The 25,473-nt window shown below is 43.5% G+C and overlaps 1 protein-coding gene across 1 annotated transcript in view; it reads left to right on the top strand.

Annotated features, from left to right (window-relative positions):
* LOC126267910 (heart- and neural crest derivatives-expressed protein 1) overlaps positions 1–22,192 on the top strand; it is an 87,856-nt gene extending 65,664 nt beyond the window's left edge. Inside the window, exons 5-6 of the mRNA XM_049973220.1 lie at positions 9,101–9,315; positions 19,748–22,192. Coding sequence (XP_049829177.1) covers positions 9,101–9,315; positions 19,748–19,857 — 325 coding nt within the window. The 3' untranslated portion in view covers positions 19,858–22,192. The remainder of the gene's footprint in view (positions 1–9,100; positions 9,316–19,747) is intronic.
* The last annotated feature ends 3,281 nt before the right edge of the window (positions 22,193–25,473 follow it).

A 25,473-nucleotide genomic window follows, 5' to 3' on the forward strand; every position in this document is an offset into this window, starting at 1 on the left:
TTTATCTGACAGTCGTAATGAAAGATGAAGATTGAAACAGATTTTTAGACTTCTCTTTGTTTAAGCGTCCACGTCCGCAGCTGAGTGGTCAGTGTGTTTTAGAGCGGCGTGTGGACGAGCTGGTGCCACTAGTTTAAAACCAGTGACTGTCGCCCACCGAGATAAAAGAAGCAATGGATGTGGGGCACATCTCAAACTGGTTAATTCTAAGACTAGTGACTGTCGTCAGATTAAATACAAGAAACGTGATATATTTTTCTCAAAACAAAAGGGTTCCTTTTCATTTCGTTATCCATGCCATGCTGTTATTGTTCACTTAAATGTCCTTCGTGTACCTTTTCGATATGTAGGGTGTAACGGGTGCAAGTGCAGCCATTTTTATATGTAGCGCCTTGATACGTACACACATCACTGTGTCGGTTTTTTTTTTTCTCTGCGTCGGGCAGCCTTCCTACCCATAAACACGTCACAAACCTTATGTCCTGATGTTTCCTGCATGGTCGTAACTGCTCCATTTGTAAGTGGACTATACCTGTCGGTATAGACTAACCGTTTTGTTCCCGTGCGACCACACTTCAACAGCTGAACCGTTTCCAGGGAAAAAATAAGCATTAATGACTCGCTGTTGGCACACATACTGGAGGTAGTAACCAACCAAAAAACCCGCGACTTGCAGTAGCTATAATCATTGGTCTGCAAATGTCGTAAACACTGCCATAAATACTGGCGTATATGCCGATCACCAATAGAAATGTCTGCACTCATTCCGTTACACCCTGTATATTGCTCAGCTTTGTCTGCAGAACGCAAGTAGCTGCTTCTGCAGTGGCTGCAACATGTTGAATCACTGAGGTCTGTATAGCGTCATTTGTATACTGAAGGCGATCACGAACCCCACTGAGAAAATTTCGTACGTTTATCAGGGATATTTTCCGAGTATTGTGGTACAAGCGAAGAGTAGTCACCAAGGACACGCAAGGAAGTAGCTGCGTTACGTTTTAATTGCTTGCCCCCATTTATCTTTGCACGTGTATTGCACTGAAAATATGTGCACAACACTGTAAATGTCGATGGTACAGAGAGACAGTTATTAAGCTATATGAAAGAAAACGTTACAAACTGCGCCGTGCACACGCTTTATCCAACATGTAAGCGTAACTACAGATATTCAGATCTAGGTTATGACATGTTCGACATGCCTGCCATCATTGACGATGATGAGGCGCAGACGAATTCGAAATTCTGCATCGCCCGTTAAAGTGCCGGAACATCGATGGTGTCGATGGCCTCCTGAATGACTGTCTTCAGCTTGGCATTGGTTTTGGGGTTGTCGCTGTACACCTTGTCTTTAATATAGCTCCACAAAAAGGAGCCGCATGTGTTCAGATCCGGAGAATATGGCGGCCAATCGAAGCACATTCGAGTGGCCTCTGGGTACACAGGAGGCAGAATGTCGTCCCCAGGACATCGAACACTCTCCCGCTTCGATGGGGTCGACCTCCGTCTTGCATGAACCTCATCTTGACGATATCAGAGGCACTTTGGATAATGGGGATGAAATCATCTTCCAGAACCTTCACTTACAGTTCAGTAGTCACCGTGCCATCAAGGTATATCGCACCGATTATTCCGTGACTGGACATTCCTCCCCACACACTCACCCGTTGAGGCTGAAGAGAGATCTCGATCGCCAAATGCGGATTGTGAGTCCGGCAAATGAGCCACTTTGCTTATTGACGAACGCATCCAAATGAAAGTGGGCTTCGTCGCAAAACCAAACCGTGCAATACCCATCATGCCCCGCGGCCAACCGTGCAGTGTGAACGTCCTAACGCGAACCGTTCAGAAGCTATGACGACTTTATTTCATACAGGTCAATAATTGCAACCCTGTATATGCTACCTGTTTCTTTTGAAAACAGACTTGTTTCATTGACTCTGGGGACCTGTTGTTGACAGCGCGAACACCCCCCCCCCCCCCTCCTTCATTCTTTTCCTTCGAGCTTGTATTCGGTAGTCTTCGATTCAGTTTCGGGTTTGCTTTTCCAGCAGCGTTAGTTGCACGTCAGAGGAGATTTACTGGTGAAGAATCGGCTTAGTATTCTAGCACGTGAGGGCCGCTGTTGCACGGCTCTGTGTGTTTTGTGTTGCACGTTTAAATGTTGGTTTCTCAGTGCTGTGTAGATGGTTTTACAGAAACGAAGGCAATTGTGGCAACTAACAGAATAAATCTTGTGTGAAATTTAAAATTTTCCCGGCGAACTAAATATTCAAAAAGATTTCGGGCTTGCAGCCGGTCGTCGTTAGCTTTCATCCACGATATTTCGACTGGACAATCCCAGCCATCCTCAGGTGAGCCATCGAAGACTGACGAACACTTTTGTTTCTTTTCTTTATTGTTATTTTAAAACCTGTGCAACAGGCAGGCTGTCAGCAGCATGCTACGTCAGCCATAGAATACACAATGAGAAAAAAACAGAAAGAATACACATAAGTTACAGAACGGTGGGCAATAAAACAGTGGACACATAAAGACAAACACGGAGCCGTTCACACTCGACGATAATTCACACTGCAAACTGTTGACACGACGCACAAACACTGAAAGTGGTGATGGCACAGGTGAACGATGGAGTACGACGGTGAACACTGAACACTAAACACGACGGCACACACGAGACACATGGCGATGATCTCCGGCGCGCGAAAGTCCACGTAGCGTGTGCCAGTGCCAGTCCGGGGACTTGCCAAGAGGGTGAAGGGTAACGGGGGGGGGGGGGGGGGGGGGTCTGACGAAGACCCCCTCCGTTCCGTAATATACAGCGTGCAGCGAGTATTCCGCGCATGCGTCAAAATCATATAGAGAGACGAACCACGCCGCCCGCCAGCAGCGCGCTCGCTGGTGGAACTGCAGAACTCAGCTGTCTTCGGCGTTGTCAATTGCCGCAGCCATCGGAGTACTCTGACGTCTTCGTCTGGAGCAGATCTTAAGAGATGACAGGGTTCCACGCGTTATCTAGCTGGTAACCATTGTCATTGTTGATAAGAATGTCTGTCATGCGAATTTCCACTGATTCTTTTATCACGGAGTCCCAAAAGGATGTTGCTGTGGCCAAGACAGTTTTCATGGGGGTGGACATTCTACCCGGCAAATTAGCAAGGCACTTGCAATTAAGCAAAAAAAAAAAAAAAAACAGGGAGTGGAGAAAGAAGAGAGCACACCTACTAAATCTTTAGCTTTTCTTCCCTTTTTGGCAACATTTCCTTCAAAATTGTAAGAATCCTCCACGGTTTCGAAGTGAAAGTAATTTTCCGTTCACCATCGAAGATTTCCGACCTGCTGGGATCAGTGAAAGACGATCTGGTATTGCGGAAGGCGGGAATTTATTAAATACCTTGTCAGTGTGGCATGTCATGTATAGGACAAACATTGCGAACAGTAGGAGAAAGTTGCACTGAACATCAACGCTGTACTCTGTGAAGGTATTGTTAATTACGAATACAAAATTTTTTTCGTGGTTTTCTTTAGATTTCGATTCATTTTCTATTGTTCATATGGGCATTTCTAATTGTGATTATGGAACATTCTACTGTGGTTTTTAAATGTAAAGATGTAATTGTGATTATTTCGTTTGCCAATGGATAAGTATGTTTCTTGCTTTGTACCTGTGGTAAAGTTTGTAAAGTTCTCTTTTGGAATATTATTAATTGCGAAAAAGGCAGTCAATAACATTTATAAAGATTTATGTAATTTACGATAACGATATAACATCTATAGACAGGGGACATCGATAGTGATATCGATAGTCGAAAAGTTGTTGTGTAGTAGAGGGGACGGTGGATGGTCTGTCTGTGAAGCGTGCTCGGGAAAATAGTACTGTGTTTTATGAAAAGCATACGTAATTGTATGGACAGTGATACCGAACTATCAGATTGTTAATTCTCTTTACCACTGCGGTATGTAATGCCATCGCCAGCGAACTTTAAGAGCGAATAAACCGGACTGTGAAAGTGCCGCTAACATTACTTTGTTGTGGCCGACACGAACTGTGCTTTTATGCGAATGAACTTTACTGGTATCGCTTTTGGGTGGTGGAACTGTTGTATATCACATTATATCAAGTCGTGAAAGTGAACACCTTGTCAAAATTTGAAATGCGAGAACAGAGTGGACATTGTTTACGGTGTGCTTCACACACAAGAACAATTCTATGAACTGTGTGTTTGTGGCTAAGACTATATGAATGTGACGAACTGTGTAATTATGGACTATAGCGTCACGGACAGTGCATAAAGTGTAACAACGAGCGATGTCTACGTAATGTACTTTGAAAGAGAGGACATGTCTACAACGGTCGTATACTGGCGTCTTGTGGTTTGTTAATCACCCGGGGTTAATGATACAGCTGTGCCGGAACTTTATTTGCGTTTCGCCGGAGTAAATTAACCAGCGGAACTGTCTGTACCCTGCTCTCATCATCGTAACACACCGACATCGTGCTGCCCAACGCAACGCTTCGTATGCAACAAAAAGTTAAGAGATTTCGCCGAACCCTATCCCCTGACCTAGAAACTTTCTTTCTCTATTAAAAGTATAAGAATTACAAACTCTATTCAAATAAATTGTTTGTTTAGTTTATGTTTGGTTTGTGCTAACGAAAATAAAATTACAATCACTGAATTAAAAAATGGCTGGTAGTCATTGTTGGAACAGTAAATATAAACTTCTTCCTCTCATTAGAACCTATTCTCTTTGCATGTCAAAATTATTGTAGTTATTTTATGTAGTTTTATGTATTGTTATGAGACTAGATATATGACAGTGACTAATAAGAGTATTTTGTCGCGAAATATGGCTTCGCGCGAAAATTACGGCGACCGCCATAATTGCTTGCGTTCTGACCAATAACGTAAAAGCTGCTATTCCCGTATTGGTGCATTTCCTGACGTGAGCGGGAATTATAAATGCCAGATGTCAAATCACGTAGGGACTGTTTACCCAGTAATAAAAGTTTTTGATATTGTATTGCTACGAGTCATAGTATTAAGAGACACTTGTTATACTCAAAAGTGGGTAGATGTATGGTGAAACCCCCAGTGTTCATGCGATTATTAACAGTATTGTGCGTGGTTCACGAAATTTTGTCACTTCTTCTAATTCCTTTCAGATATTGTCTTAGATGTCTTTGAAGTCCCCCCCATGAACCATGGACCTTGTCGTTGGTGGGGAGGCTTGCGTGCCTCAGCGATACAGATAGCCGTACCGAGGTGCAACCACAACAGAGAGGTATCTGTTGAGAGGCCAGACAAACGTGTGGTTCCTGAAGAGGGGCAGCAGCCTTTTCAGTAGTTGCAGGGGCAACAGTCTGGATGATTGACTGATCTGGCCTTGTAACAATAACCAAAACGGCCTTGCTGTGCTGGTACTGTGAACGGCTGAAAGCAAGGAGAAACTGCGGCCGTAATTATTCCCGAGGGCATGCAGCTTTACTGTATGATTAAATGATGATGGCGTCCTCTTGGGTAAAATATTCCGGAGGTAAAATAGTCCCCCATTCGGATCTCCGGGCAGGGACTACTCAAGAGGATGCCGTTATCAGGAGAAAGAAAACTGGCGTTCTACGGATCGGAGCGTGGAATGTCAGATCCCTTAATCGGGTTGGTAGGCAAGAAAATTTAAAAAGGGAAATGGATAGGTTGAAGTTAGATATAGTGGGAATTAGTGAAGTTCGGTGGCAGGAGGAACAAGACTTATGGTCAGGTGACTACAGGGTTATAACCACAAAATCAAATAGGGGTAATGCAGGAGTAGGTTTAATAATGAACAGGAAAATAGGAATGCGGGTAAGCTACTACAAACAGCATAGTGAACGCATTATTGTGGCCAAGATAGATACGAAGCCCACACCTACTACAGTAGTACAAGTTTATATGCCAACTAGCTCTGCAGATGAGGAAGAAATTGAAGAAATGTATGATGAAATAAAAGAAATTATTCAGATAGTGAAGGGAGACGAAAATTTAATAGTCATGGGGGACTGGAATTCGAGTGTAGGAAAAGGAAGAGAAGGAAACGTAGTAGGTGAATATGGATTGGGGCTAAGAAATGAAAGAGGAAGTCGCCTGGTAGAATTTTGCACGGAGCACAATTTAATCATAGCTAACGCTTGGTTTCAGAATCACGAAAGGAGGTTGTATACATGGAAGAACCCTGGATATACTAAAAGGTATCAGATAGATTATATAATGGTAAGACAGAGATTTAGGAACCAGGTTTTAAATTGTAAGACATTTCCAGGGGCAGATGTGGACTCTGACCACAATCTATTGGTTATGAACTGTAGATTAAAACTGAAGAAACTGCAAAAAGGCGGGGATTTAAGGAGATGGGACCTGGATAAACTGAAAGAACCAGAGGTTGTACAGAGTTTCAGAAAGAGCATAAGGTAACAATTGACAGGAATGGGGGAAATAAATACAGTAGAAGAAGAATGGGTAGCTTTGAGGGATGAAGTAGTGAAGGCAGCAGAGGATCAAGTAGGTAAAAAGACGAGGGCTAGTGGAACTCCTTGGGTAACAGAAGAAGTATTGAATTTAATTGATGAAAGGAGAAAATATAAAAATGCAGTAAATGAAGCAGGCAAAAAGCAATACAAACGTCTCAAAAATGAGATCGACAGGAAGTGCAAAATGGCTAAGCAGCGATGGCTAGAGGACAAATGTAAGGATGTAGAGGCTTATCTCACTAGGGGTAAGATAGATACTGCCTACAGGAAAATTAAAGAGTCCTTTGGAGAAAAGAGAACCACTTGTATGAATATCAAGAGCTCAGGTGGAAACTCAGTTCCAAGCAAAGAAGGGAAAGCAGAAAGGTGGAAGGAGTGTATAGAGGGTCTATACAAATGCGATGTACTTGAGGACAATATTATGGAAATGGAAGAGGATGTAGATGAAGATGAAATGGGAGATACGATACTGCGTGAAGAGTATGACAGAGCACTGAAAGACCTGAGTCGAAACAATGCCCCCGGAGTAGACAACATTCCATTGGAACTACTGATGGCCTTGGGAGAGCCAGTCCTGACAAAACTGTACCATCTGGTGAGCAAGATGTATGAGAGAGGCGAAATACCCTCAGACTTCAAGAAGAATATAATAATTCCAATCCCAAAAAAGCAGGTGTAGACAGATGTGAAAATTACCGAGCAATCAGTTTAATAAGCTACAGCTGCAAAATACTAACACGAATTCTTTACAGACGAATGGAAAAACTAGTAGAAGCCGACCTCGGGGAAGATCAGTTTGGATTCCATAGAAATACTGGAACACGTGAGGCAATACTGACCTTACGATTTACCTTAGAAGAAAGATTAAGGAAAGGCAAACCTACGTTTCTAGCATTTGTAGACTTAGAGAAAGCTTTTGACAATATTGACTGGAATACTCTCTTTCAAATTCTAAAGGTGGCAGGGGTAAAATACAGGGAGCGAAAGTCTATTTACAATTTGTACAGAAACCAGATGACAGTTACAAGAGTCGAGGGACATGAAAGGGAAGCAGTGGTTGGGAAGGGAGTGAGACAGGGTTGCAGCCTTTCACCGATGTTATTCAATCTGTATATTGAGCAAGCAGTAAAGGAAACAAAAGAAAAATTCGGAGTAGGTATTATAATCCATGGAGAAGAAATAAAAACTTTGAGGTTCGCCGATGACATTGTATTTCTGTCAGAGACTGCAAAGGACTTGGAAGAGCAGTTGAACGGAATGGACAGTGTCTTGAAAGAAAGATATAAGATTAACATGAATAAAAGCAAAACGAGAGTAATGGAATGTAGTCGAATTAAGTCTGGTGATGCTGAGGGAATTAGATTAGGAAATGAGACACTTAAAGTAGTGAAGGAGTTTTGCTATTTGGGGATCAAAATAACTGATAATGGTCGAAGTAGAGAGGATATAAAATGTAGACTGGCAATGGCAAGGAAAGCGTTTCTGAAGAAGAGAATAATAGAGTTTTCAGTTCATAAACAAAGTGGGATCGTGACTAATTGAGAAGTACAAGAAAGAATGTGGTTTTCCAACTAGAATTTTGGATGATTTCACAGTTCAGATTTTGATAATTATTTTTCCTGTGGGTTGAGGTCATCACAACTCGCCTTTCGCAACCTAACAAGTCTGTAATTGCTGAACATTGCATTTCCACTGGACACTCAATGGAGTATGACAAGACAAAAATTTTGTCCACAGCAACATCCTTTTGGGACTCCGTCATAAAAGAATCAGTGGAAATTCGCATGACAGACAATCTTATCAGCCGTGACAATGGCTACCAGCTAGATAATGCGTGGAACCGCGTCATCTCTTAAGATCTGCTCTAGACGAAGACGTCAGAGTACTCCGATGGCCGCGGCAATTGACAATGCCGAAGACAGCTGAGTTCTGCAGTTCCACCGGCGAGGGCGCTGCTGGCGGGCGGTGTGGTTCGTCTCTACATATGATTTTGACGCATGCGCGGAATACTCGCTGCACGCTGTATATTACGGAACGGAGGGCGTCTTCGTCAGTCTTCGGTGGCTCACCTGAGGATGGCTGGCACTTGTCCAGTCGAAATATCGTGTATAGAAGCTAACGACGACCGGCTGCAAGCCCTAAATCTTTCTTGAATAGAATGAGTCTTAATTACATTAGTACTGTGCAACGAGGCACCACGGGCCCCTTACTTGTTCTAAAATACTCAGACAATATCACTAAACAACCGGCGGAATTTTGTGAGTCGGTTCCGTGTCTACCTTGATACAAATACGCAGTAGCAAAAGACTTCACGAATATGAATTGCTTTCCTGACGTCCGAGGTCACGTAACATCCGATGCCACACGACCTCAGTCAGGTTACATACAGTAGGAATGCTGTCGAGGGATAGGAATAGGCTCCAGTGGAGAGCGGTTAAGCTACCACCCGCGGCTCTGTACAGTTTCAGGTGCGCCCCAGAGTGGCTCTCGCGCCCGCTAGACGCTAGTAAGCTAACGGTAAGGGTAGAGTGTAAGTGGCTGGCGCCGGAGGGACGCACGCCATCAACCTGTGCTCGGCCCCTGTTGTGGTTTCAGCAGCATCAACTCGGCGTTCGACGAACTGCGCGTGCACGTGCCCACGTTCCCGTACGAGAAGCGCCTCAGCAAGATCGACACGCTCCGGCTGGCCATCGCCTACATCGCGCTGCTGCGGGAGGTGCTGGCGGCCGACTGCGACCCGCTCACCTACGTGGAGCGCTGCCTGCGCGGCGAGGTGAAGGCGGCCGACCGCGCTGAGTGGAACACGAGCGGTCAGTCGGCGGCGGCGCCCACCCCCTTCATTGACCTATTGTTGTTGTTGTCATTGTATCCCCCCCGTGGGCGGGACACCTGTCAGCGGTACAGACTACGGCTGTTGGCGAATACTTTTTCCAAGAACGTCGAAGTGTTGTTGCTGTTGTGGTTTTCAGTCCTGCGACTGAATCTGATGCAGCTCTCCATGATACTCTATCCTTCCTCATCTCCCAGGGCTTACTGCAACCTACATCCTTCTGAATCCGCTTAGTGTATTCATCTCGTGGTCTCCCTCTACGATTTCTACCCTCCACGCTCCCCTACAATGCTAAATTTGTGATCCCTTGATGCCTCAGAAAATCTCCTACCAACCGATACCTTCTTCTTGTCAAGTTGTGCCACAAACTCCACTTCTATTCAATACCTCCTCATTAGTTATGTGATCTATCCATTTAATCTTCAACATTCTTCTGTAGCACCACATTTCGAAAGCTTCCATTATCTTCTTGTCCAAACTATTTATCGTCCATGTTTCACTTCCATACTTGGCTACACACCATGCAAATAGTTTCAGAATCGACTTCCTGACACTTAAATCTATACTCGATGCTAACAAACTTTTCTTCTTCAGAAACGCTTTCCTTACCATTTCCAGTCTACATTTTATATCCTCTCTACTTCGACCATCGTCAGTTATTTTGCTCCCCAAATAGCAAGACTCCTTTACTACTTTAAGTGTGTCATTTCCTAATCAGCATCACCCGACTTAATTCGACTACATTCCATTATCCTCGTTTTGCTTTTCTTGATCTTCATCTTATATGCTCCTTTCAAGACACTGTCTATTCCGTTCAACTGCTCTTCCAAGTCCTTTGCTTTCTCTGGCAGAATTACAATGTCATCGGCGAACCTCAAAGTTTTTATTTGTTCTCCATGGATTTTAATACCTACTCAGAATGTTTCTTTTGTTTCCTTTACTGCTTGCTCAATATACAGATTGAATAACATCGGGGATAGGCTACAACCCAGTCTCACTCCGTTCCCAACCCCTGTTTCTCTTTCATGTCCCTCGACTCTTACAACTGTCATCTGCTTTCTGTTCAAATTGTAAATAGCCTTTCACTCCCTGTATTTTACCCCTGCCACCTTTAGAATTTGAAAGAGAGTATTCCAGTCAACTTTGTCGAAAGCTTTCTCCAAGTCTTTCTCCCCGATATATCGATGTAAAAATGACAATATCGCGTGTCGATATTTTCATTTTATATTTTTTTCAAACTTTTGGTAAATATTTGTAGCTGGTCTTTTAAGATAGCTTTACAACATAATTGGCCCCAGTTATGAAATATGGAACCAACTACAAATTTATACGAGGTTCGGAACTTTAATAGTGGCAACTATTTTTTTACAGCTCGTACCAAATAGACATGTGTTCCAAAGTTTTACTGACCTTCAAAGTAGTCACCAGCATTGTGTATAAACCGTTGCCGGCGATGTGGAAGTCGTAGGATACTCTTAGCAGTGCCATTTGTGTCCGCGCGGCGCGGTCTATTGCCCGACGAATTTGTAGCAGTTCTGAAGCGAATGGCGTGAAGTGTTTCCTTCAGTTTAGAAATCGAATTGAACTTGCGAGGGCTTAAGTCAGGGGAGTGCAGTAGGTGGTATAGCACTTTGCAGCTCCATCAGTCAAACAAATCAATAACAGCTTGCACTGTACGTGCTTGAGCATTTCCTGCAAAATGATGGTCAAGTCCTGCAGAAAGTGTCATCACTTCTGCCTCTATGCTGTTCAGTTTTGGAACACAGCCTACGACCAGCTTAGAGACAGAAACGATGGCACTTTCTGCAGGACCTGACCATCATTTTGCAGGACAATGCTCAAGCACGTACAGTGCAAGCTGTTACTGATTTGTTTGACTGATGGAGCTGCAAAGTGCTATACCCCATTCTGCACTCCCCTGACTTAAGCCCTCGCAAGTTCAACTCGATTTCTAAACTGAAGGAAACACGTACAGTGCAAGCTGTTACTGATTTGTTTGACTGATGGAGCTGCAAAGTGCTATACCCCCTTCTGCACTCCCCTGACTTAAGCCCTCGCAAGTTCAACTCGATTTCTAAACTGAAGGAAACACTTCACGGTATTGGCTTCAGAACTGCTACAAATTCGTCGGGCAATAGACCGCGCCGCTCGAACTGTCGACACAACTGGCCCTGCTAAGAGTATCCTACGACTTCCAAATCGCTGCAACCGGTTATAAACAATACTGGTGACTACTTTGAAGGTCAGTAAAACTTTGAAACACGTATCTATTTTGTACGAGCTGTAAATAAATAGTTGCCACTAGTAAAGTTCCAACCCTCGTATTTTTGTGCTACATCATGTTTTGCAAAATATTGAAAATAAAATTCTACAAGAACAATGTAGACAAGCTGATAATGTCATTACAGTGCACATTTTACATACCAACATTTAAAATGAAGAAATGTATAAATATAGATTTCCGTAGGTGGAAAGGCCCCAAATGGGAGTTGGTTCCTTATTGCTTACTTCAATATGTTAAAATGGCGCTTGGATCTTTTGCGTTGTATTTTGAGGGACCGGGCAGTGTGCATCAAGAGCGTGAAAAACCCGGCAATAGTGATATTAGCTGCATTAATACGTTAAATTTCAATTATTTACGTCCACAGCTGGAGGTCTCGCGGTCGCGTTCTAGCTTCCCGAGCCCTGGGTCCCGGGTTAGATTCCTGGCGGGGTCAGGGATTTTCACCTGCCTCGAGATGACTGGGTGTTTGTGTTTTCCTCGTCATTTCATCATCATTCATGAAAGTGGCGAGATTGAACAGCAACGGTTGGGAATTTGTACGGGCGTTGATAGCCGCGCAGTTGAGCGACCCACAAACCGAACATCATAATCAATTATTTACCAAACAATATGAATGTAAGACAGTACAATGGCAAGAAAAATAATACATTTTGTACAATGAATCCGATGTTATTCAAAGGTGAAGTCCAGCTCCCCATCGTCCCCCATCAATATCGTCCATAATACCACAATCTACTGAAAGATTACTGTTAAACGTGGTAGCATCACTCGGAATGAGATGCATAATGGATGCGATGTCGCCCAATTTTGGCTGTGATATAGGTTTTTCAATAGGCCACAAAGGTAACAGGACCGATGAGAAGTTATTGCAGACTTTGAGCTGCCAGCTCTTCTTTTCCTGACATCAACTTCAACAAACTTCCGACCTAATTCTGTATTCATAAATACAGAGAAGGGTTTGCTCTTCAAGATTCTAATCTGACGGAGTTGCAGCAAGGTTACTTTGTTCTAATATATGTCTTCTTTGCTTTTAACATTACTCTTTCCAAGTTGTGCAGTTCCTTTAAACTCATGTTTTTGCATCCTATGGACCAGTAGACATGACGTTGTCCCGTATGGCAAATCACTGCACCTTTGATTCTAGCGCTGGTAGTTGGTTTTGCACTCTCTAGATGGCAGCACATTACAGAAAGTAGTTGGTTCTATTTTGCATAACATGGTACACACCTTCAGGCACATTTTCCGACATAAATGCAAAAGTTCAGAAAATGGTGGTTGGGCCGTTATTGCATAACTAGGCCCAGTTATACTTTCACAGTGTGAAGGAGTCTTACCACTTTTCGAGATTTCATCACGTCCAATCTTTCTCTTTGACTGCGTGAAGAAAGTGTACCTGGGCACAAAAGAAGTCCAATTGCAGTGGAAGAGGGAGGGGGGAAGGGATGCAGGGGTGTGAATGGAATAACAAGATTTTCCAATATGAAGAATAGCACTACTACTTTTTTTCTCATCGGCGTTCTTAGAAAACAGTTGCTGAAAATGATGAACAAAAATCTAAATGACAGCGTTGGTCTTTGGCGGAGACGTGTGGGGGGGAAATGATGACGTAGTCGGCGCTCGGTGCTACCAACATGAAACTGCAACGTTTAGCTTCACCACGCAGTTTAGACACTACTCGTACAACTGCTAGGTCGCTGGCATCGGCAGAAATGAAAAAAAAATGAAAAAAAACAGGCAAGTCGACATGAAGTGTTCCAGACAAACCCGATATGTGGCGAAACCGAACGACGGACCCACCGGACACCTTTTATTGCGCCACTTACATGCACTTACCATTGTTGGCACAGTGGTTATCGCCAAGCATGAAAGTGCATCGTTTTCCTTTCAATTCTTGCTCTAAGAGGAAAAGGCAGGGTGCTAACTCGTTGATGTACAGAATATCTAATAATAAATCAATACTTAAATATACAGCTTTAAATCGGCAGTATGCTTACAATGTGCATCCGATATTTTATAGGCAGTCACGTCGATATCTTTGCTGTCGGTGTCGATGTCACCGACGCTATTCTCGATATATCGGAGGCATGTATGGGAGGCCGATAATTACATATTTTTTAAATCGATATATCCGATTCCAGATATTTTTTTAAAATATCAGCAGTCCTAGTACAGGCAGCGAGCTCTTCCGCCAGTTCACAATAAAAATAAATTAGGGGAAAAAACAAGAAACAGATAGTGGAGATATTTAAATCGAATTTAAAACTTAAAGATGAAAAATAAATTGACGTTTTTAGATATACAATGGATCACTTCTTACATTGGTAATTAAAAACAGTAATAATAAAATGTAAAATGAAATACAGTAAGTGCACATTTTAAAACAAGGTGCCGAAACACTGATATTTATGTACATTTGACGATGCTGGCGCTGATTTAGTGTTTAGCATTTGACGATACCACTATGGTTCCTGCATATTATGACATGTTTTATAAAACAGGTCTGAAGATTGGCATTATAGACCGAAACAGGAGGTCTGATGATGAAAACATTTGTGATCATTGACTTGAAGTAAAGGAATTTCATCCCCAGTAGAGTTCAAGCCGTCATATACACCGCATATTAAGGTCGGGTAACAGGTGTCCTGATACTCTTGGTCAGATAGTGTACAAAAAGATGAACTTTGAAGATAATCGTGAAATCATACTTATCTTTTAATTGCCAATCTACCTACAACAATTACGGAGTGGATGACCTTCAGTTCTGTGGTATACATGGGTTGGATAAAAAGTAGTGGCAACACTGCTATAATTCATATCAGACTTTATTGACAGGCGTCCGCTGTACCACATGCCCTCAATATAATTGCCCTGCATCTCGATATTCTTCCCCTGCCTCTGTCGATGTTTCGCAAGAACCGCCCTATGGCGCGAATGTCGTCTTCTCTTGTGTCGTAGCACATATCATGAAGAGGTTCCCAGGTCGTAATCGCCCGGGCTCTGTCGGGTGAATACGGTGGATGTTCCAAATCTCCACCCCCTTCGTACTCGGGAGCTCCGGCACGGAGTTCGCCACTACACGATAAGGCAACGCTGCGTCCCACACACGCACCACATACAGTCCCTGATAACAATGTCGTGCACTCCGACCTCGTGCCACTTCTGTCTTGATCCACGCACGTTGTTCGTGTATCCTTAAACGTGCTGTTAAGGCGCTTGAACTGACCTCCCGCACTTTCAGACAGTGCACCCTACAGCTGACTCAAACACAGCCCCAACTGACTTGCTATTAGCTACAGACAGCGCCCCTGCCTTTTGGCGCACATCCTTCAAGTTACGGCAGTGTTTATAACTCTATTCCCTAATAGCTGAATCTTTAGTTCTGTCACGGGAAAAGCTACGTATAACACTAACGTGCCGTGAAACACGCCCTCCGAGAGGATTTCAAAGTTCGACCGTGCGTGTGTATAATGGAAAAAAGGGTGTCGGACTATAATTTCGAATTTTGTGAAGTTAACAGTAAAACCAAACCAGCCTTAACCTTGGGAGTTAACAGAAGTGGTAAAATTATAAGTGAATGAAAAAATAATAAACGGTCGCCAGCCTAAGTAGGCACATCAATTTGGAAATATATGCCGCCCGGGATTAGCCGAGCGGTCTCAGGCCGTGCAGTCATGGACTGTTCGGCTGGTCCCGGCGGAGGTTCGAGTCCATTCTCGGGCATGGATGTGTGTGTGTGTGTTTGTCCTTAGGATAATTTAGGTTAAGTAGTGTGTAAGCTTAGGGACTGATGACCTTAGCAGTTAAGTCCAATAATATTACACACAATTTGGAAATACATATTTGAGAAAATTGGGTAGTCCTTATTAAAGTTACTTTTGTTGAGATTTCCCTTTGAATAGCAAACAGGATGCAAACTGACACAGTGCAGTCTGTTCTGTGTGTAGCAGCAGTTACCAATAACACACACACACACACACACACCAGTAAATTATGGGGAACAAAATTGCACTGAGCTCATACTAATGAAGGGCACAGTCAATAGTATTACTTAATCAAAATACTGAAACATCACTGTATGAAGTGCAGAACTAATTTTTGACATGAGGGGCTTCTATCCTGACTGGCATGAATACCACAAATAAAGATGAATAACATCTTAACTACACTGTTTAAGCTCCTCTACATATCGCAGTTTTCATTAGCAACAGTAATAGTTCATTTTTTTCTTAATAGGACGACAATAAAATGGGGACTCATACACTAGTATAGTTTCATTAGCCAAGGCTGTTTGATTATTGCAAAAGAAAAACCTATCTCTAAAAGCTAATCATTCGCTTATTTTACTTTGCAAGATAATAAAATCCAACACTGGGCTTAATTAACTTCAAAAGGAACCATTCATGATGGGTACCAAAACTACACTATCTTTGAAAATGTGCGTAACTTCACTTCTAATAGTACTACTGCAAATTGGTTCATTAAAGATTTATATGTACGTGTACTGTAATCACCTGTGAAGCAGGTATCCTTGGCAATAATATTTACGCAATCTTGCACTGTAAACCTACAAAACTACTTTTTATAATAAACTAGGGATAAGCAAAAGCCTATCCAACTTCACTTTTATGGTTTTAGCTTTTAAATAATTAAGGTTTTCACTTTCCTATTGACTGATCTTTAAATTTTTGTACTTAAACTTCCTACCTTAACAATTTCACTTGGAGTAGTCCATAAACGCGGGCCGTAGTGGCCGTGCGGTTCTAGGCGCTACAGTCTGGAACCGCGCGACCGCTACGGTCGCAGGTTCGAAACCTGCCTCAGGCATGGATGTGTGTGACGTCCTTAGGTTAGTTAGGTTTAAGTAGTTCTAAGTTCTAGGGCACTGATGACCTCAGACGTTAAATCCCATAGTGCTCAGAGCCATTTGAACCATTAGCCAGTAGTCCATAAACAAAGCATCCAAATTTTTCTCTTACTTTAACTTTTGCTACTCCTTTTACTTTAGACAAAAAAAATCACTACTAAACACATGAGTGCCAGAATTGTTCATGTAAGTCAGGCTGCTCGGTTTTAGTAGCACTTGGGTGAGGATCTTAAGCAGGATCGTGATCGGGATTGAAGTTACGGTTTCGAACACGAATTTAGGTTTTATGTGATTGTTATTGGAACAACACACAAATTAACTGGTCTACACCAATATATATTACTTAACTGAACATATGAAGTCTGTGAAGCAGTGGCGAAGATTAGTGGCAGGCGAAATGGCGGCTAACTGTACACACGGCTCTTGATGTTGCGAATGCTCTAAAAACTCTCTTCTTGGCGTCGGATTTTCAACATATTAGAGCCATTCTATTATTCCGTGAATACCAAATAATAGCCAGATCCTCATCCGAAACAAATCCCTTCTAATGCAGCTTCCAATTGCTTGCATCGAGGTGTACCGTGCTACGGCTAGCCACACACTGCGTGCCGCTCACACAAAGGAGCCGCTCAGTTCGACCCCCAAGCCCACCTTCTACATCGCGCCATGCCACTTTCGTTGCGGGGGGACTTCCGTACAGCGTTTACATGTCACAAATACAAGTGCCCTAAGCATAAATTAGCTTTTAACAAACATACTTCTTTCATAAACATATTCATATTATATTAATTTAAAATTTCCACATGTTCTTTTGCTTTTTTCATATATAGGAGGGTCACTCCAAAAGAAGTGCACACTGTTTTTTTTTAAAAAAATCTTCTTTTATTCTACATGTTTGAAAGTTTTACAGTGTGTAGATACATACTTTATGAACAATATTTTCATTTCTCCACATAATTTCCATCCCTCTTAACTGCGTCACGCCATCTTGGAACCAGCGCTTGTATACTGGCACGGTAAAATGCTGGACCAACCTGTTGAAGCCACTGTTTGGCAGCGTACACAAGGGAGTCATCATCTTCACACCGTGTTCTACGGAGAGAGTATTTCCGTTTCCCAAAGACATGATAGTTACATGGAGCCAGGTCAGGAATGTAAGGCGGGTGTTTCAGTGTTGTCCATCCAAGTGTTGTGATCGCTTCCATGGTTTTTGTTTTGTTTCGTTCTTTTTTTTACTTTTACTGACAACACTGCAAACACTTCCTTCCCCTATCCCAATGTAGCGTGACAATTCGTTCACTGTGATGCGTCTGTCAGCAGTCACCAGTTTGTTAACTGCCTGCACATTGTCTGGAGTGTTTGCAGTACGAGGCCTGCTGCTGCGAGGACAATCCTCAATATTCCCGAGCCCACCTTCATCACGTAACTTGCTTGCCCACCGACCAACTGTACCGCGATCGACAGCAGCATCTCTATACACCTTTTTCAAACTCTTGTGGGTGTTTTTCACTGTCTCGTTTTCACAGCACAGGAATTCTATGACAGCACGTCGCTTCTGACCAACGTCAAGTGTAGCAGCCATCTTGAAGACATGCTGTGATCGCGCCACTCATGGGAAGAGGTTGAACTAAGTTTGAAAACAAGCGGGAAGGATGTATCTACGCACTGTAAAACTTTCACACATGCAGAATGAAAACCGTATTTTTGCAAAAATAGTGTGCATTTCTTTTAGAGTTAGCACATTACAAAATTGTACTTTTCTTGCCACACATCAAGGAGTTCAAGCAACACAGAATGCACACTTCATAAGTTGCAGATACACAGTTGCTTAAAACAAACCTACTCCTAATCGATATAAGAATTAGAGGTTGCCACTACTTTTCACCCAACCCCCGCATATTAAGCTTTTAAGTGACACCTTTAAAATTTAGTTCTTGTTGTATAATACGTCTCGAGCAGCTCAGCTGACTTACTATAAAAATTGCTATTTCAGAGTCTCTGTGGGTGTCCATACGCTGCACCAGCTTGTTCTACTTCCCCTACAGGCGTGCTAACAGTACTGTGGATTTGGAATATTTGTTCGTTTCTTGACTGCAGATAAACAAACAATCAATTAATTATGTAACTCATTAATAACAAAAAACTTTCCACACAGTGCAAAGAAATTAATTACCCTTCACCCGAATCGCCACAGTTAGCTTTCTGCTTTTGTTATAGCCCGATCCACGAACGATGGCGTTTCGCGCATGTTGGAGCACAGACGGTGGGATTGCATTGTTGACGATTCCAAGCAACAGTTGCGTTCGCGCATGCGCGTGCTTTCCGCATGAAGCGTATACCTGCAAATTATGTCCCTCGCTTACTTGTTGTTGTTGTGGTCTTCAATCCTGAGCTTGGTTTGATGCAGCTCTCCAGGCTACTCTATCCTGTACAAGCTTCTTCATTTCCCAGTACCTACTGCAACCTACATCCTTCTGAACCTGCTTAGTGTATTCATCTCTTGGTCTCCCTCTACGATTTTTACCCTCCACACTGCCCTCCAATGCTATATCTATGATCCCCTGATGCCTCAGAACATGTTCTACCAACCGGTCCCTTCTTCTTGTCAAGTTGTGCCACAAACTCCTCTTCTCCCCAATTCTATTCAATACCTCCTCATTAGTTATGTGATCTACTCATCTAATCTTCAGCATTCTTCTGTAGCATCATATTTCGAAAGCTTCTATTCTCTTCTTGTCAAAACTATTTATCATCCATGTTTCACTTCCATACATGGCTACACTCCATACAAATACTTTGAGAAACGACTTCCTGACACTTAAATCAATACTCCATGTTAACAAATTGCTCTTCTTCAGAAACGCTTTCCTTGGCAATCCTTGCCATTGCCAGTCTACATTTTGTATCCTCTCTATTTCGACCATCATCAGTTATTTTGCTCCCCAAATAGCAAAACTCCTTTACTACTTCACCTACTTATGCAGAATTTATCACTTACCGCCACAATCAGCAATAGCAACTCGCAACGAATGGAATCTAAATTCACTAAACAACTCGCTGCGGTCACGTTTAATGCTCGCATTAGCTGCGCCATTCACAGCAGAGCGCTCAGAACGCACTGAACGCTCATTGGCTGTCGGGGACCTACGTGACGTAGGTGCGCAGAACAGGCCTAAACTCGACCGCCATCGTTCGTGACTCCGACTATAGTTTTTGTTAGCTGCTGTAGACGAGTGTAGCAGTATTCGTACGTAACCGTTGCAGACCTGACGGCGCGGCTGTCGTGGATCAACTGGGAGAACCTGGGCGTGAACCCGTCTCGTCGCGGCGTGCTCACCACGCTGACCCTGAGCGCCGACTCGCTGCAGCACTGACCCGCGGCGCGCCTCGCCGCCGACGGCCTCCACGACGCGGACGTCGACGCCGTGTGGCGCCTGTCGGGGCCGCCCAGCGACCGCTGAGCGTGGCCGGCGAGCAGCACTCCAGCCGAGCGAGATGCCCCAGCGAGCAGTCGCGGAGTACCGCGTGAAGTACTTTTGACTGTCAAGACTTTTTTGTTGTTGTTCTTATAGCCGTGTGGAAGACAGACGGATTGTCAACACCGTTCGTCACTGGCTGCCATTTGAAATCGCTCCTCCTAAGACAACGGAAGAAAATTACTGAAACATATTTCTTGTCCAAATAAGAGATCGCTCTGATTGTGTGGCATCTCCAGCCACATTGCATGTGTGTCTCCGGTAGTATGCGACTGTTGACCGAAATTTGAACCACTCTACAGGCTCCTCGAGCAGTGATAAGGACGCTGAAACATTACTAAAACTTCTGAAATACACAGTAGCAAAGTCAACAGTTGTAATTAGACTTTTCGAAGCCACAAAAATAACAGAACAGATCAGTAAATATCAGTTACAGAAAATCTGTGATATCCGTAAACGAAATTGTGAAAATATAGTTTCCTGTAGTGTCGCGTTATGACTACGGAGGAAGACTCACGGAGTATTAGCCAGAATGTAGTCTTGCTTACACCATCATAGTGATATACTCCGATACGCACATTTGTCGTGTTAAATTGCATGTTACGGCTACCAAATGAATGAGTTTATGTGCCATCCTACGTACTGCCATTTCTTCCCAAAAAACTTGGTCAGTTCGTTGCAGTATCGATAAAGCGTAGTTACCACACTCGTGACACAAACGCAAACGCTTAGTTTATCCGGTTTCTAGAGTAGTTTAGTCGTTCATAGTTAAATGTTCCATTTCAAAAATTAGCAATATTCTGTACTGCATATATAAGCCAGAGAACTGTAATTTGATCCACAAATGCTTCAGCTGTTAATATTATGCTTCCATCGCTCATAAGAGCGCCCGTACAGTTAGTTTGTAGTGGGGCGGGGGAATGGGGGTGGTATGGGTGGGAGGGGGAGGAAAGAATGGGGAGGCAAGACCTTAGGGCTTGGAGTACTCGTAATCTTTTGCAAGTCGAATAGCAACTTGCAAGTAGCTATTACAAAAGTCTAGTTCCTACCCTGTTAAATACCTGCGTACTAGCTACTTTTAAACAATTTTCTTGAAAGAAAAACACCACTGCTGCATATTTATTCCTCTCTCTGAAAGGTATGGGGGAGGTGGCAGGGGGAGGGGGCGACCCTCCTTTGCCCCAAGGTATGGGCGCCCTTGAGCACTCAGTACTGAAACGACAGACAGCAGCGTGTTTATCGTTATACCTACAATGAATATGGGCAGGTATTTTCTCTACATAGTGCTCTTTTCTCGCCTTGACACACTGTTAACTTCCACCTGTCGAAACAAACGGGGCACTGATACGCAAACATTAATATGGTATTGCAGTTGTTGCTTCATAGTACCCAACAGTTTCCCAGTCGGCCATAAACTCTACTTCCTGACGATACTAGATAGGAAATAAATGCTATGTACCTGGAAGCGGTATATTTTGTCATTTGTGTACAGGCTATCATTTAAGCTTGGATGGAAGAAACTTTTCGTCCCAGCCTAACAGTTCTGATTCAGGAACAACGATTAGGATTCAAGATCGCGCCCTACCAAAGTAACCATCCAAGCATTTGCGTTAAGCGTTTTAGGGAAATCTCCAAAACCTGAATGTGACTGGACGGACAGCGATTTGTACAGCTGTCGTGTAAAGTTAGTACAGCGTTTTACATCTGTAGCAACACACGCGGTTCCTCATTTAGACTAGTTGTTGCTTCTCTGAATCACTTCATTTCTGGCAAGCAAGGGAGTAAGAGCTGACTTCCTTCCATATATTTTCCCCTTAAAGCAATGCTCTTTCTCTAATTTCGATCGTATATTTGTCCCTCCTTTGTTCTTTCGAACACTACAGTGCTGAAATATGTCTTTTGAAAGATTGGAGCCCGCTACGGTCGCAGGTTCTAATCCTGCCTCGGGCATGGACGTGTGTGATGTCCATAGGTTAGTTAGGTTTAAGTAGTTCTAAGTTCTAGGGGACAGATGACCTCAGATGTTAAGCCCCATAGTGCTCAGAGAAATTTGAACCATTTGAAAGATGGGTAATATACCTCATGTAACAGGCATTTTGGACTGTAGAAACTCATATTTCGTCGCCCTAAAGCGCCTCAGACGTTATCCCCATGAACTACATAAGGGTTGCACTGCCTCTTAGATCGAACAGCGTCGACTAGAAATTCTTTTCTTCTTACTGGGAGAGGTGGTGCGTTTCATAAATGACTCAGGACAAATGCCAGGGCGGTTCCTTTGAGAAAGTCAAGGCTGATTGCCACCCTTGTGCTTCTCCAATTCGAGCGTGTGTCCCGCCTGTAATAACCACGTCATAATGAAACATTAAATCCTGCTATTTCTTTCTTCGCCTTCTTTTTTGGCAGTTGGCCGCTCAGTTCCCTCCTTTCGATAACCCATTCATTGTTATCTACAACTTCCTATTGAACACGTAGTGTCTGAAGGTGATTACTGAAGCATTCTGTGGATATTAACGGCTGTGTCTATAATACGAGCATAAAGGGTGATTCAGATGCCTCCAGCTGTGGGTTTTATGCAACCCGCAATGCCTTCAAAAGCCACATGCGAGATTTTCATATTCACTAGCTCCCTACGCGCCAACTATCAGTCCTCCAGCTGTGGGTTTTATGCAACCCGCAATGCCTTCAAAAGCCACATGCGAGATTTTCATATTCACTAGCTCCCTACGCGCCAACTATCAGTCCTGCAGAAAAAGTGAAGAGGATCTTCTGGTAGGAAATTTAATGTAGCTGAATTTTGTACTGGGATATGGTTTCGCTGGAGGACACAGTTTTAGAGTTATTCAAGAAAAACGATTTTGAAGGTCGCTTTTATAAGATTTTCTTGAATAAGTCTAAAACCACATCCTCTACCGGAAACCTATCCCAACACAAAATTTTAATACATTAAATTACTTACAAAAAAGTCCTGTTTATTTTTCCGGAGCGCTGGTAGTCTGCGTGTAGCGGGGGACAGAATATGAAAATACTGCTCGTGGTATTTAAGACATTGGGAGTTGCATAAAGCCTATAGGTAGGGGCAGCTGAATCACGAAGTATAGGCTTACTGAACATAATAGCTGCTAGACTGGTCAAATATTTATTCACTCCATCTGCATAAGATTGCTTCTAGTAACTCTGGTGATAGTCGTGTCTGAGACATGCAGGGGTGTACGTGCACCAATCATAATCCCACCCCACACCATCAAACCACGACCTCCATACAGGTCCCTTTCAAGGACATTAAGGGGTTGATATCTCGTTCCTGGTTCACGTCAAATGAAAACCCGGCGAGAATCACTGTTCAGACTATACCTGGACTCGTCTGTGAACAGAACCTGGGACCACTGTTCCAATGACCATGTACTGTGTTCTTCACACCAAGCTTTACAGGCTCTCCTGTGACGAGGGGTCGGTGGAATGCACCTTGCAGGTCTCCGGGTGAATAAACCGTGTCTGTTCAGTCATCTGTAGACTGTGTGTTTGGAGACAACTGTTCCAGTGGCTGCGGTAAGGTCCCGAGCAAGGCTACCTGCAGTACTCCATGGACGTTAGCGAGCACTAATGGTGAGATATCGGTCATCTTGTGGCGGTGTACACTGTGGACGTCCCGTACTGTAGCACCTGGACACGTTTCCTGCCTGCTGGAATCGTTGTCATAATCTTGAGATCACACTTTGTGGCACACGGAGGGCCCATGCTACGACCTGCTGTGTTTGACCAGCCTCCAGTCACCCTTTTATTCTACCCCTCATAACATCATCAATATGTGCTCTTTGAGCCATTTTCAACACACGGTCACCGTTAGCACGTCTGAAAACGTCTGCACACTTACTCGCTGCACTGCCCTGTGACATGCACCAACACACCTCCGCATATGTGGACTGCTGCCAGCGCCACCGTACGGCGATCGCAGGTCAAATGCACTGCATGGTCATACCGTGAGGTGATTTAAACCCGCAAACCGCCCACCAGAGCGTTGTTTCACCAAGTAACAGCATTATCCTTCACTTATGAGCATGAGTGTATATCATTTCACTTGTTCTACATGGCTTGCCTGTTATAGCTGCTACGCATATTTCAGATCTGTCCGATATACTCGGTCTGTGATTATCAAAGCATCTCTCATTAAAGCTGGACAATTAATAAATGAATTAAACAGTGTCATTCACTATGATGACGAGCTCCACTGATGGAAGAATATAACCTTCGCCAGAAGATAAGGGTATCTTAACGATGCCAAACGACTAGAAACCCAAGAGCTTCACATCACTGACATAGGATGTTTGGATCAATATTTCACAGCTTGATTAGTTAGTTGACTTGGTGATGTAGGGGTGAGGGGCGGAGGGGAGTGGGGGGGGGGGAGGGGGGCGACGACCAAACAGCGAGGTCATCGGTCCCAACGTTCGCAGCATGTAAAGGTGTCCTGCTAACTGATTGAGACTGTAGTACAGTCGTTTTCAAACACAGCGGGGCACGCACAGCCCAGTCGCTTCGGTTGAGCACTTTACATACAACTTCCATGCACCACTTATAGTTCCAAGATTTTCTTGACAGCAAATCTCAGATCTTTGCGTCGCTGCTAGTGACTGAAAAACATCGCCAAGCTAGCTCTTTTTCTTCCTAATCATCTCGTATGGAGTTCTGCAACCCTAACGTTCACTCGAAGTGACTGTTTACGCATCTAAATGTTTAATCGTCGTAAATAAACTTTCACACATCTAATTTTTGAATAATTCTAGAGAAAAGCGCTCTGATTAGTAAGTGATTATCGGGACAACCTTGGACGTCGTTCCCAACTGTGTGTTGCTTGTACAGTAAATATTTATAGACTATCGATCGCTTCGATACAGAAATGTGTGCAATAGTGGGATCACAGCCTCTGTTGTGTCCACCGCAATAGGTAAGCGTAGTAGCGCAGGTACGGTATGTGAATACGGTACCCCGCCAGCATCTAGCGAGATTTTTGCAGTGTTTCGCCGGCCGCGGTGGTCTCGCGGTTCTAGGCACGCAGTCCGGAACCGTGCGACTGCTACGGTCGCAGGTTCGAATCCTGCCTCGGGCATGGATGTGTGTGATGTCCTTAGGTTAGTTAGGTTTAAGTAGTTCTAAGTTCTAGGGGACTAATGACCACAGCAGTTGAGTCCCATAGTGCTCAGAGCCATTTGAACCATTTTGCAGTGTTTCTGTCTGCCAGTTAAAGATGTAAGATATCTGTACTATAGTAGGAAACCAAATATATCGAAAATTAGCACTTCAGTCATAAAGCGTTCTGAGAGCAATAGCGTTGTTTTGTTATATACGAAGGCCTACAGCGGTCTTTTCTTCACATCGTAGAAGAGCCACAGCAAATGACTCAAACTGAGTACCAACACATATTTTTTCACAGAATGGCTTAAGTTCTGATTTCATGTTTCAGTGTTTTACCTTCAGCTGATTAATTGCCAGCAAACAAAAAGATTTTTTGTTTTGAGT

The sequence above is a fragment of the Schistocerca gregaria genome, chromosome 4, assembly GCF_023897955.1.
Source record: "Schistocerca gregaria isolate iqSchGreg1 chromosome 4, iqSchGreg1.2, whole genome shotgun sequence".
Lineage (NCBI taxonomy): Eukaryota > Metazoa > Arthropoda > Insecta > Orthoptera > Acrididae > Schistocerca > Schistocerca gregaria.